At 45.9% G+C, this 14,692-nt stretch overlaps 1 protein-coding gene across 7 annotated transcripts in view; it reads left to right on the forward strand.

Moving 5' to 3' along the window:
- The window catches only part of ZFAT (zinc finger and AT-hook domain containing), a 240,286-nt gene that overhangs the window by 116,676 nt on the left and 108,918 nt on the right, over positions 1-14,692 (forward strand). For all 7 annotated transcript variants that reach the window (XR_001883776.1, XR_001883775.1, XM_017863814.1 and 4 more), the window contains 3 exons: positions 5,813-5,900; positions 8,082-8,231; positions 12,182-12,355. Coding sequence is in view for 5 of the 7 variants with exons in the window: in XM_017863814.1 (XP_017719303.1) it covers positions 5,813-5,900; positions 8,082-8,231; positions 12,182-12,355 (412 nt within the window). In the remaining 2 variants the exon portion in view is untranslated. The remainder of the gene's footprint in view (positions 1-5,812; positions 5,901-8,081; positions 8,232-12,181; positions 12,356-14,692) is intronic.

Genomic DNA, 14,692 nt, shown 5'->3' on the forward strand with positions numbered 1-14,692 from the left:
AGAGACAAAGTATAGAGAAAGAGAAGTGGGCCCAGGGGACTGGCGCTCAGCGTGCAGAGGACCTGCACCGGCACCGCTGCCTGAGTTCCCTCAGTATTTATTAATTACTGTTTTCACTATCTCAGCAAGAGGAATGCAGCAGGAGAGCAGGGTGGTAGTGGGGAGAAGGTCAGCAAGAAAATATGTGAGCAAAGGACTCTGTGTCACAAATAAGTCCAAGGGAAAGTACTATGCCTGGATGTGCACGTAGGCCAGATTTATGCTTTTCTCCACCCAGACATCTCAGTGGAGTAAAGAGTAACAGAGCAACATTGCTGCCAACATGTCTTGCCTCCCTCCACAGGGCAGCTTTTCTCCTATCTCAGAATTGAACAGATGTACCATTGGGTTTTATACTGAGACATTCAGGGGCTCCCAGGGGCAGGCAGGAGAAAGTGGCCTTCCTGGATCTCAACTGCAAGAAGCCTTCCTCTTTTATTAATCCTCTTCAGCACAGACCCTTCACAGGTGTCAGGTTGGGGACAGTCGGGTCTTTCCCATCCCATGAGACCATATTTCAGACTATCACATGGGGAGAAACCGTGGCCAATACCTGGCTTCCCAGGGCAGAGGTCCCTGCGGCTTTCCGCAGTGCATTGTGCCCCTGCTTTATCGAGACTGGAGAACAGCGATGAGTTTTACCAAGCATACTACCTGTAAACATTTTGTTAACAAGGCACATCTTGCACAGCCCTAGGTCCCTTAAACCTTGATTCCATACAACACATGTTCCTGTGAGCTCAAGGTTGGGGCAAAGTTATAGATTAACAGCATCTCAGGGCAAAGCAATTGTTCAGGGTACAGGTCAAAATGGAGTTTCTTATGTCTTCCCTTTCTACATAGCCACAGTAACACTCTGATCTCTCTTTCTTTTCCCTACACAAAAGTGTGAGGCAGCAGGAAGTGGAGCATCTGGTGGATGTTTATGATATGCCAGTTTATTCCCTTTCTTTCTGACCTGTGTTGCTTCTCAGAAAACCTCAAAGATAACCTGATGCTAAGGGTCTTGCAGCAGTTACAGCCCGAGCTTGGGAGTTGGTGCATTTGATGTTGCATTCTGACTCTGGGACTTAGAAGTGGTGTGGCTCCATAACCTAACAAATCCCCTGGAAAGGAAGCCGACGGGACCCAATTCCATGGGAATTTAGCGAGATTATGTTTGTAAGGGACACAGCATAGTCCCAGGCGTGTAGGGAGGGGCCTGTCCAGAGTAATTCATCCTTCTAATCCTCCTTTTAGGAGGAGGAGGAGGAGGAGGAAGAAGAGGAATAGTAATAGTGATTGATGGTGGTGCATCTATTGAGTCTGATGGTCTCCCAACAAATGTTTAGAATACTTACTTAACCTTTGTCATTGAGAAACGCATAGTCTTTCTTTGGCTATAAAGGTACACATATTTAAAAGAAATCTTACATGTACTTTCTGGAGATAAGCTAAAATAATATGTTGCCAACAAAGCACTGAGAAGCTAGAGGAAGCTACTTTCAATCTCTTTCTGGAAATAAATGGATGCACGCAGTCAGTATGTGTACTTTTAAAGTAGAGGAAATGTTATTTAATTAAAATGATTGTACATAATGTTTTCCCTTCCCACGAGCTTTAAGAAAATGATCTTTTCTTACTTGATCACAAAACGAGTTTGCTTCTGTGTTGCTCCATTTAGGTGTTTTATCCACTGTCTAGGAGACCTCAGGCTACCAGAGCATGTTGTGCATAGAATAGCTTCATTTCAGCAAAAACTGAGATTCTAAATTGAAAGGGCATCACATGGCAAAACAGAACTATTTCCAGGGTAAGGAAAATCCTTGAGTTGAAATCCTAAATCGAGCACATTTCTGGCTCTCTTCTAACTTGTTCAAATCAGTTGCCATTTCGACATCACTTTTCCTGTGCTTTGCTGCACTTTCTGCAGACATCCTCACGGATTGTTGAGTTCCATGTGTTGGCACATCTCTTTCTTGATGAGCATTCGAGCCCCTGAGAATCTCACACCTCTTCCTCAGTGCAGCGCCTGACACATAACAGGGGCCCTATAGCAGCTGAGGAATGAATGAGTGAGTCCATGGAGGACAGCACATGCCATAATTGTGGTCTTTATTCCTGAGAAATGGTTGAGTAGAAACCCCCACCTTTATTTTTTAAAGCACCTGCCGCTAAAGCATAGACCAGATGACGTTTGCCCGGAGCAGAGAGCTGGGCTCTGAGCCTCAGGCTTGGGGCTGACCCTGCACCCCAGGCCATACTGCAGCTTCCTGCGGCATCTCCTTTCTTTCAAGGCCATTTCTGTCAGAGCAAACAGACTCCAAAAGCTGGGCTCTCCTACCATCATTAAGGCATGGGTCTCTCCGACTCTCCGTCTCTGCTGGGAGCTCTTTTAACCACCACTCTTTTTAAGTTTGCTGTGTCAGTCTGAGTTTTCATCTCTGGTATGGAGCTGAGGTTTTGAAAAAGAAACAAATGAGTCCTAAGAGTTCCCCGGACAACCCCCGCCCGGTACCCTTTACCACCATCTGTGTCCCTCTGAGAGTCTTCAAAGGCATCAAAAAATAAGGGGCCCTGATAAACTCTGAGATAAATTGCTTTCTGACTATCAGAGATTAAAAGAAAAAAAATTAAATAGCAGAGGCTCAGGGGAGATCACTGTAAACTCCTTCAAAGCCCTTCTGAATGCCTCCATCAACTCTGATGATGCGGTCAGTGAGAGGCAGCCAGGGGTGGTGGAGATTTCCTCCAGGATGCCTGCCTAACCCGGGGCGTCTTGCCCGAGGCCAAGGGCAGAGGAGAACGGTGATAGGAGTACTCTGAGGAGCCCTGAGCCTGTGGTGTAGCCTGGCCGGGGGTCTGTGGCATTGCCTGGCCAGAAAACTCAGGACGGTTTCGTAAGACATGCCTGGACCCTTTGCACATGTGCGCTTGGCTGCCGTTGCTTGGTATTCAGATGTTTGGTGGGAAAGGCATCCGAACCATTTGGTTGTTCAGAGGGACTTTTGGTTTGGTTTGGTTTTGGTTTTTAATGTAAAGTACGCTTTTTCTAAGTGTGCGCCGGGGAACACCAAAGCAGGTGGAGGGTGCTCATTCAGATCCCGCTCTCGGAGACTCCCGGGGAGTATGAGCCTATGAGAAGGGCTGCTGTCTCAGGCTGAGTTGCATGATAGCAACATGGAAACCACAGCAGCAAAGTCTTTCAGATTTATTGGGCACTCACTATAGGACAGGCTCCATTCTAAACACTCTATGTGTTTTTCATCTCCTTTCTCCTTCTTCTGACCCTCTGAAGGAGGCATTTTTTTTATTGCCATTTTACAGACAATGAAACAGAGGCACTGAGAGGTTAAATCACTTGTGCAAAGTTCCACAGCTAATAAGGGGCAAAACCAAGATTTGAACCCAGGGGCTCAGAGCCCTGAACCTGTTCTGCTAGTCAGGGTGGAGTCCAGCTCTGCCCTTCATGTAGTGTGAACCTTGGGCAAGTTTCTAAAGGCCTCATAGGATATGGTATGTAAAGTACTTTGCATCCAGTGAGTTCTTACGAAATGGTAGCTCTTGTGCTTTTCATTATTTAGAGCAGGAGTAGACTGCCCAGCGGGGAGCACAGTGAGGAATGCATTCATCACACAAGGCATGGAACACACTTGGTGCCTTGTGGAGCTCACAGTAGGGGCTCCACAAGTAGAGGGAATTAGTCCTTCTGTAAATCCAAGAGAGCATGGAGTGGATTAACCTCCCCCAAAACACACACGGCCCAAAACATTTCCTTGCAGTGGTAGTTCTGCATATTTTGTTTTTACTTTTTGTTCAGCTAGCTGCACAGAGTCCTCCCTACCAGAATTTGGCTGTCTGTAAGCTGTGGGTTTGATAAGCTTGGCAATCAAAAGTGCTGCAGACTGGTGTATAAACAGCAGATATTTACTGTCACACCATCCTGGAGAGCAGAAGGCAGAGGTCAAAGTGTTGGCAGGGCCGCTTCCTCCTGAGGGCTGTCGGGGAGGATGTGGTCCGTGCCTCTCTGTGAGCTTCAGGTGATTTGCTCTCTGTCTTTAGCGTTTCTTGGCTGGCAGATGCATTGCTGTGGTTTCTGCCTCCATCTGCACGTGGTGTTCTCCCTGTGTGCAGCTCTGTGTTCAAATTTCCGCTTTTTATAAGGACACCAGTCACATTGGATGAGGGCCCACCCTAGTGACCTCATTTTAACTGGATTACCTCTATAAAGACCCTGTTTCCAAATAAGGTCACATTCTGAGGTATTGGAGGTTGGGACTCCGACAACATATTTTTTAGGGGATGTAATTCAACCAATAACACCCATGCTGGGGGAAAAGAGAGATATGAAATCACCCTCAAGTGAGTGCTGAGAGCAAAGGGAGGTGAGCAAAAGCCATAGCTTGTTAATTCACAAAAGCATCTTCCTAACTGAGAATGTTACACCATGGTGGTCCTGGCTGTGAAGCTGCAGCAGTGCAGGATGAACAACTTACCTGCAGCCTCAGTGGGCCACGGGTCTTGCAGGGGCAGGAGGCATCCTGGGTGTACATCCACACACTCTACTTCTAACACTGGCTTCTCCTCTCAGACTTTGGGCTTATCTCCTGGGCCTCGTTTTCTTAATCTGTAACATGAGCATGAACGGTGCCTATCTTTTGTCAGTGGTTGTGAGTCTCAGTATAATCACTTGCCCATGCAATCCCTGCGTTGAGTGCTGGCAGAAATAGTATGCTCTTGGGTTGTAGAGTAGCACTGGTCTGTGTGGTAAATCAAGCCTTGAGGTTGAGTACCACCCACCTCCACAGAACTCTCCCCTCTAAGCCCCATCCCTTCCTTTTTAAATAGAGCTGTTGCCATTTCCCCATTTCCCTACACTTGAGCTCCCCAGGCTGTGTAGGAGATCTCAAGTAGGGGATCTCCAGGTAGATCCTGTATGTATGTGCTTGGAAGGATGTACTTTGTCTGGTTTTGATAAAGCTGATGATAATGATGGTGGTAATGAGAATGCTAATGTTGCTGATGGTGATGGTGGTCATGGTGATGTTGATGGTGGTGGTGGTGATGGTAGCAGTGTTGACAGTGTTGGTTGTGGTGGTGGTGATGACTGTTGATGGTGGTGGTGATGATGGTGATGGTGGTGAAGACTGTTGTTAGCATTAGTGGTAGTGGTAGTGGTGGTGGTGGTGATGGTGTTGGTTGTGGTGGTAATGACTGTTGATGATAGTGCTGGTGGTGGTGGTGATGCTGGTGATGGTGGTCGCGGTGATGGTGGTGATGACTGTTGATAATGCTACTGGTGGTGATGGTGGTGATGATGATCGTGTTGGTGATGACTGTTGATAGCATTAGGGGTAGTGGTGGTGGCGGTGGTGATGATGGTGATGGTGGTCGTGGTGTTGTTGATGGTGGTGGTGATGGTGGTGTTGCTTGTGGCGGTGGTGATGACTGTTCATAGTGCTGGTGGTGGTGGTGATGATGGTGATGATGATGGTGGTTGTGGTGTTGATGGTGGTGATGGTGTTGGTTGTGGTGGTGATGACTGTTGATGATAGTGCTGGTGGTGGTGGTGGTGATGGTGATGATGGTGGCAGTGGTGATGGTGGTGATGACTGTTGATAGTGCTAGTGGTGGTGATAGTGGTATTGATGATGGTGGTGGTGGTGATGACTGTTGATAGCACGAGTGGTAAGTGGTGGTGCTGGTGGGTGATGATGGTAATAGTGATGGTTATTTTTTACAGACCACAGATTTAAATGAGAAAGTCAATTGACTGTGTTCTCTTTCTATTAAGGACAAAAGGAGTTATTCTTGTCCTGTTTGTGAAAAGTCTTTTTCAGAAGATCGATTGATAAAGTCACATATCAAGACCAACCATCCTGGTAAGGTTGTGCATTTTAGAGTGGAAGATTAATGTTAAAAATGCTTATGTTTATTTTAAAACAATGTTTTACATCAACTGCACTACATAGAAATAAAAAGGGATGAAGCTGTGAATACGTTCATGGGAAACAAACATCTTTATTCGATGCTGGAAAGTTGATGTAATTATTTATTTCCTTTTGTTCTTTTATCAGTCTTCAGATGCATCTACCCTCACCCCTGCAATTTCAGTGATACCCCTTGCCCCTTTTAACAGTAACTTTGCATGCCTTTAGATGGGTCGTATATGAGTCATAAGCTTGGTTACCTGGAGTGGTGATTTGTAAGGGTGTTGGCTCCTGCCCAGGCTGAGGAGCACCCTTGAGTTGGAGAGACCATCACCACAGGTCTTCTCACGTTCCACACCACTCAGGTGCATGGGGCACCAGCTGCCTGGGCGTTCGCGCCTTGTCATTTCTGGTCGTGCCACTTGGAACATTTTCCCTTCTGCCCTGCCTGGCTCATTCCTGTTCATTCTTTACATTCTTCCTCAGACCCCTGCCTTTGGGGAGGCTGTTGTAGCTTCCAGTCTGGCCGAGGGTCCACCCCCAACCCCTGCTATCATCATACACAGCACACTGACCATGGTGCTCCAGTCACTGTGACTCTCCAGCCACTCCCAGGGGCTCCCTGAGGCGAGGCTTATCCCCAGATCTCCAGAGCCTCCACAGGCAGGCTTGAGAAAGCAGATGAGGGTATTGTGTGTTTTATGAGGGAGTAACAGATATTCCTTCTAAATGCACCTCTCCCTTCCTACATGTGTCTTTTTTCCTGTTCTTTATTTTGTATCTGCTCTTGGTGTAAGGGAACTGACTCACTGATTATAAATGGAGGAAGATAAAGAAATAACAGAAGGGCACTAACACTCATGTTTCAGCTGGGAATGGACAGAGCTGTGAGGCCTCCGTCTGTGTGGGAACCTTGTGGGCTACGTGCTTCTCTGAAGGCTCAGCTCTGTCCTTCTCATGTTAACTCATGTCCTAAGTGACATGGGATCCAATGTGAGCCAAAGTTATTCTTAAAACAGCTAGCCTTTGCTGATGAACAGATGTAAGACATTATTTAGTTATTATTTTAAACTTTTTATTCCAGAAAATCCCCAAATACAGGAGCACACAGAACAATGCCGGGAACCTCCTGTATCTGTCACTCAGCTTTCACAGTTACCCACATTTTGTCAAACTGTTTCATGTATCCACCACACACACTTTTCTTCTTCTAGGATATTTTAAAGTATATTCCAGACAGCATGTAATTCCTCCATAAAAACATTTAAAATGCATCTCTAACTAATAAGGATTGCTTTCGACATAACTACTGTGTCACCAATAATGCAAACAGAATCAACTGCGATTGATTATTGCCACCTATTATAAGTCTGTTTAAAATTTCCCCAATTTCCCCAGGATTTTTCTTTTTTATTTATTTATTTATTTTTGAGATGGAGTCTCACTGTGTCACCCAGGCTGGAGTGCAGTGATGCAATCCCAGCTCACTGCAAGCTCCGCCTCCTGAGTTCATGCCATTCTCCTGCATCAGCTTCCTAAGTAGCTGGGACTACAGGTGTCGGCCACCACGCCTGGCTAACTTTTTTGTATTTTTTTGTGGAGACGGAGTTTCACCGTGTTCGCCAGGATGGTCTCAATCTCCTGACTTCGTGATCCACCCGCCTTGGCCTCCCAGAGTGCTGGGATTACAGGCGTAAGCCACCACGCCCAGCCAGTATTTTTCTTTTTAACTGTTGGTTCACTTGAACCAACATCCATGCATTTGCATCTAGTGGCTTTGTTCCTTACGTTTCTGTTTCTTGTTTTCTCTAGTGCACACCTTGTGCTTTTTTCCATGACATTTACTTATGGGGGAAACTGAGTCACTTTTCCTGTAGACAATTTCAGTTTCTGCATTTGTGTGATTATTGCCTTGTGATGTTGCTTCTCCATTCCTCAAATGTGATGTTAACAGATACTGAGATCTGAGACTTGATTTGATTCTGGTTTAACTTTTTAGGTGAAAATCCTGTCCCTGGACACCATGAGGCACACCTTGATTCCTCCTGTGGTGCTGCTTAGTGGTGAGGTTTATTTATGTCTGACTTCCCCTGAGGTGCTCTGACTCCTTCTCACATCCTGCTTTTCTTCTAGAGGTCTCCATGAGCACCATTTCTGAGGTTCTCGGGAGGAGGGTTCAGCTGAAAGGGCTAATTGGAAAGAGAGCCATGAAATGCCCATATTGTGACTTTTATTTCATGAAGAATGGCTCAGACCTTCAGCGTCATATTTGGGCTCATGAAGGTGAGTATTCATCTTTCCAAATTGGGCACCTTGTTAACTTTGTGCTTCCATCCTTCATTCTGAGAGTACATTAAGAGGAAGCCGTATCTTCACATCCCTGCTGTTAGAATTTCCTTAGCACACTGAGAAGTGTGTCCATCAACCAGCTAGAAACAGTAATTTAAACTATTACTCAATTAGTTGCAATTGCAATGAGTAGAGGTGTGCACTCCTTCATAGGTCTCATTGCAATTGTAGTGAAATAAATCACCACGACTCCCCTGCTGGAATGTAGGTACCTTGAGAACAGGAACACCAGCATTTTATTCATGGCAGGAGCTCCAGTGGCCACCCTGTGCCCTGTGCATAGCAGGTTTCCCAGAACTGTTGGGATTATGAATGAAGGAAGGAGGACAGCAAGTAGTTCTCCCATTCCAGCAGTGTGAAGTGTTGCCATTCAGGCTATGGAGAAGGAATTCAGAAGGGGGAAGTGCGGGATGGAGATGAGGGAATGGAGAGAAGAAGGTGGGTTGTGCTTTTGGGTTACTTGCCGACGAAGGGAAGTACAGGGCCACTCTCAGGGCTTTGGGAAGCTGGAAATGCAGATTCTCCTAGCGCAACAGACCGTCCCCTTTGTTTTCTCCTGCTGTATAAGGACATGGCCCTTCTAGGGACTAGGGTAGGAGCCGAGGGGCCAGGGAAAACCCTTCCAGACACCTGCATCAGATCCCTGCCTGTTATTTAGGAACCTGGAATGCTGCAGATAGGAAAAAAGACTAGAGAGGGATGAAGGATGAAGTATTTTCTACAATATTGGATAAAATGACGTATTTATAGGTCCTAGGGAAGGAACTATTAGGGAAAGAGACTGATGGTTCAGTAAGGAGAATCGTAGCTGACAGGTTGGGAACCTGGAGAAGGCAGAAGAAGTTGAAATAAATTCCAAGGTGGGAAGCTACTTTTTTGTTTACCAGCATATAATGAGCACCTACTAGATGCCAGTGCTCAGTGTTTGACTCACGTTATTGGAGTCAGTATTCTCAACAACCTTAGAGGTGGGTGCTGTTACCATCCCCATTTTACCAATGAGGAAAATGAGGCTTAGAGAGGTGAAGTAATTTGCCCAGGGTCACACAGCTGACAAGTGGTGAACTGGGATTTGAACCAATGCCATCTGATTCCAAAACCCTTGCTCTTCTCTTCTGCACTCACTTGTTTCTGGAGGAGGAGGCCCCTCCTACACTGAGACAGGAGTGAAGGGGGTGAGGGTGGTAGCAGATACGTGTATATGCACATGTTGTTTCTTTGTTAGGAAGTTGAAGGCATTCATAGCCGATGGTCATAGTTTGCTCAGCAAAGAATGCCAAGAAGGTAGACTTGGAGTGGCATTCATGGGAATCAGCAGGGAGCTGACCCTGATGGAAGCACAGAGGGTCCAGCGGAGGCTAGAGACCATGTGCTTATAAAGGCATCAAACTGTAATTGTGCTCATATGAGAAGAAGTGAGAGAACGGGGTTCAAATTCCACCCTCACCATGTATGATGAACAAATAATTCCTTCTCTCTGAAACTCAAGTTTTTTTAATCTATAATGTGATCTGCCTTGGGGTTTGTTGCAAGGATCAACGAGATAATTTATGTAAAACCCACAGTAGAAGGCTTAGCACATATTGGGTACTTAATACATGGCTGATGCTATTGTGTTAAGTAAATACTTGTGGTGATGCAGTAATGCTGCATATTTACCATTTGAAAGTAATCTAATATTTTAAGTGACTTCAGAATTGATAAAGATTCAGAAAGCCAAAGGCTGCTATATCTTGGCATCTTTGTTTTTTTTTTCTAATTTATGACTTTCTCTGTAATGATGGAATCACAAAGGAAGCAGGATATCAGTACACACACTACAATGGGGTTCTTTGGAATTGATCCCCTGTACCATAAAATATCTCTTGTCTCCGTTTACTCTTAACACATAGGACAAGAAAAACAAATTAAAAAACCCAAAAAATTAAATTGAAAAAAGAAAGAAAAACAGAAAACACAGGTATTGACTATAGTCACAGAAATTAACCCTTTGTGTAGAATTTTGTGCATACCTGCAACATTTGTTGCTTAGAGGACCTGCAACTTTGTTCAAGGTTTCCTAATAGTCCAGCAATGGACCTGGGGCCCAGCCACGACAGCAGTTCTAAACATTGGCTCTTAGGGGAGAATTTAGAGTAGACAGTGTCTTGGTATGTTGCCTTGCGGTGAATGCCATGTTGTGGATGATCTGGAGATGCACAGCTGGTTGACCTGCACCATCTCGTTTTCCATGACGGTATGTCCCAGAGCACACGGAAGTGTGGAGCTGTTGAGGTGACTCCCCAGGGTTCCACAGCCGGCCCGTGGGTGTGCAAAGTTGTTAATGGAAATACGTGTACTTAAGTCTCTGTATTGCTTTGCTTGGTTCTTCTCTTTCTAATCATAATGAGGAACAGAAATTAGGAATTTGGCTTCTCCAGGATTGGAAGACAGTGCATGTCTTCATTTTTGAGTTCTTTTAATATTTTAGAAAGAGCACCAGGTCAGGATCTAAAGACAGCAGGGATGCACCATGTTCCCTTTTTGTATGGTTATTGTGGGCTTCTCCTCTGTGGTGGTGGTAGTTCTGAGCCATCTGTAGCTTTGACTCGGGGTTGAAATGCCTGCTGAGGGTCATGTGAGATACAGAGAGATGCCGCTTGACCCAGGCTAGCACCACGGCTGTGGCCCTGCTCTTGTGAGAGTTTGTTGTAAATGACCAACCCAGAACAACGGATCTGGTGCCCTGAAGGCTTCTTGGGAAGTGACTCCTTGTCCTGTCATTTTACAGAGATGAGAACTGTGATCCAAACATAAGTTCAAGGGCACACAGCCTGTTGATGCTTATGGTTAGATTATTACTTCATCTCTAGAAACCCAGGCCAGAGCTGGGCTTTGCATGGGCCCTAAGGGACATCAGACCCCGATGTGCATCTCAGCTCTACACCCCTGGGCATTGCCCTCAGCCTCTTCAAAGTGTTGGTTTCCTCAACTGCAAAGTCATAGGTAGTGTAAATAATGGGTGAAAACGTTTGGCTCACTAAAAATTGTCTGCTTCATTGCTGTGTTCAGGTTTGCTCCCCGCCCTCCTTCCCCTTCCCCCAGGCCCCAGCCCCTGTCCCTATAGCGCATCACACACCATATTGTAACGGCCTGTTTACCTGTCTGCATCTCCCACCGGACAGTGAAGGCTGGGATTCACTCTTCTCAGTTTCAAGATTAATCCTCAGTGTCTACTATGAAAATAGGTCCTCAGTAGACAGTTGGTGAATGAAGGAGTGGTGAATGCCGAGATGCCCCTACAGTCAGAGTCATCAGCCCATCAACCACCAGTTGGTAAAGCTTGATTTGTTTTACAAAGTAAATGTGCTTCCACATTTGGTCCTGGTGCCTGATCTTTTTGATTTTTTGCAAAGGGCCTTGGTGCCTTTGTGTTTAGTTCAACTCAGTTCAACTGAATTTAGTGACTGTCTGCTCTGCAGGATGCTCGGGGTCTCTGTCCTCTGTCCCCAGACTATGGGGAGAGGGCAGATATGAAGGACTCACTGTAGTGTGCAGTGAACGTTTCAGCTGGTAGAGAGTTATAGGAGTTGGGAACATTGATAGGGAGGTAGGGAAATCTACCAAGGAAGGTCAGAGAAAGCTGCAGAGTGGAGGCACCTGGTATCCCAGGAGGCAAGGGCATCCCGGGAGGAAGGCACAGCCTGGGGAAGAGCCTGGCATGGGAAGTGTGTGGTGCGTTAGGGCCCAGCAAGTATACTGCTGTGTTCAAAGTGGATGTTTTATATATACATATCTATAAGTGTATTTAGATATGGATATATATGTACCTTCAGATTCACACACACACATTCATACACATATGTAAATATATAGAGATAGATATATACATTTTCCCCTGGCAGGTGTGAAGCCCTTCAAGTGTTCTTTGTGTGAGTACGCAACTCGTAGCAAGAGTAACCTCAAGGCTCATATGAATCGTCACAGCACTGAGAAAACCCACCTATGTGATATGTGTGGCAAGAAATTCAAATCAAAAGGGACACTGAAAAGTCACAAGCTCCTTCACACTGCAGATGGTGAGTAAACCCCAGGGTGAACTTTCCCCTCTAAATATGCAATTTGAAGCTGGTGTTCCAGTTCATCAGAAACTTGCTGTACTGGAGGCAGGAAAGAGCACGTGCTCATTAGAAGGAGCTTCTGAAGGAATGGGGAAGGCTTGGCCTGCCTTTCTCCCAGTCCTGTGCTCAGTGCCTCACTTCCAGCAGGTGCAGGATACACACTTACTGGGTGTGTCTGTGCCAGGGGCAGGGGTATGCAGGGAAGGAAGCTGCTTCGGGGAAGGAGGCATCTTCAGGAAGCCTTGATCTGTGGTTCTGAAGTTTCCATCCTCTTCAGCCCTCCATCCCCACCTGGAGCGCAAGGATCTTGAGGGGCAACCTTGATCACACCTGGCCTGATTTTTCAAGTGAGGCTCTTATCATCTAAGCCACCTCAGGGGTGGAACCAAGTCTAAAATAAAGCCAACATTTGGGCAGATTTGATCTAGATAAAGTGTACTTAAGTGGATTTCTAATTTCATTCATTCATTAAGAACAATTGATTGAGTTCTTATATGTGCTAGCCATGGAGGTAGGTTTTAGGGATACCAGGTTAAGTAGAGACCAATTCCTGCGTTCAAGGAGTTCATAATCTAGAAGGCAGGACAGAGGAGCAGGCCGGCCATGGTAAAGATTTAAGTGCGGTGATGGAGGTGAGCTCGGGAGCCCGTCATGGGTCGAGGTAGTGGGGAGCTCCGTGGGCGGTGGGCACAGTCTCCCTGGCATAGGCTGGATAGAGGGAAAGAAGATTTGTTCTAGGAAGACAGGCAGCCAAACCATAAGAGACTTTTAACATTTAAGATTTTACTCAGAACGACAAGTTATATGAGGGACTTGTAAATACTGCATATAACAAGATTAATAAACTTTATTTATAAATGTATTGTTATTTACCAAAATTATGTGTAAAAGTTGGAGTTTACTCTAAAAATCAAAATTATTTCAACAGTGATGTTTAATTTCAAAATTTAGTGGATGATAGAGCTCTTAAGTTCTATCTTTATTTTAAGATTGTTCTGAAAATCGGTCCTGCTGTGTGTGTGTGGGTTGGGCCCTCGGCAAGAATTCAGGTGAGCTTGAGGGACTCAGTGCAAAGCTGAATGCTTGGCTGGGATTCATCAGAATTAAGGATCAAGGGCTTGCCTAAGGCTGAAAAAGAGCCAGAACCATAACTATTAAAACTTAAGCAGTACTGTCGCTCTCAGAAAAAAATCCGTAATCAAAATTAAAAATACAATGACAGTAAAGCAGTCATACTTGAATAATGAAAGCACTAAAGTCATGTAGTTTTTTATGATTCTATGCCTCCACAAACAATAAGCCTTACTGACCGTTCAGCTGCCTGAACATTTAGGCAAGAATTACATTTCTTAAGATGACAGCACCTAACTACTGCAGTGCTTCAGTAATGAAGAGCAGCTGTTCCCAGAGGCAGGGAAGCCTGGAGTATGCAGTGGGCCATGGTGACAGGGTCAAGAAGGCGTTCACAGGCACTGAACAGGGTTCTGCGGTTTCCTGCCTGGTTCTGCAGTCCAGGCTCTGTGCTAAAAAGCCTTTGAGCAGATAGAAGCCGTTTAATCTGGCAGACCCTGGACCAACTGATGTGGAGGGATGGGGTCGGTGTGAGTAGTTGGTGTCACGGGTCCAGAGCAGCACCCTCAGCCTATCCTCCCTGTCATGATTCTCTGAGTTCTTCGGCAGGAAAGGGAGTTCAGATGGACAAAGATGTCTTGTCAGAGCAGGAATACATCTCCTAAAAGGGAATGGTATTCAAACATTGTGAAGTATTTTCTAACAAAACATTGGAAATTTGTATTGTTTTTCTTTACTTCTTTCTGCTGACATTTTTGAGAGGATGAGGTATTTGTAAAGTCATGTCTCCCTCGGCCTCCCAGAGTGCTGGGATCATAGGCGTGAGTCACTGCGCCCAGCCTTGGTGCATCAAGGCTGGGCGCAGTGACTCACGCCTATGATCCCAGCACTCTGGGAGGCCGAGGGAGGCGGGTGGATTGCCTAAAACGAAGGAGTTTGAGACCAGCTTGGGAAACATGGTGAAACCCTGCCTCTACCAAAAATACAAAAATTAACGGGGAGTGGTGGCTCATGCCTGTGGTCCCAGCTAATTGGTAGGCTGAGGTGGGAGGATAACTTGAGACTGGAAGCACAAGTTGCAGTGAGCCAAGATCACACCATTGCACTCCAGACCGGGTGACAGAGTGAGACCCATTCCCCCCAACCCCCTCCCCTCAAAAAAGAAGGGCATCAGTCATCAGGTGCAGTGAGAGGAGCACTGGGACAGGTAGCTTCCCCCCAACC

This window comes from Rhinopithecus bieti, unplaced genomic scaffold, assembly GCF_001698545.2.
Source record: "Rhinopithecus bieti isolate Rb0 unplaced genomic scaffold, ASM169854v2 scaffold_72501, whole genome shotgun sequence".
Lineage (NCBI taxonomy): Eukaryota > Metazoa > Chordata > Mammalia > Primates > Cercopithecidae > Rhinopithecus > Rhinopithecus bieti.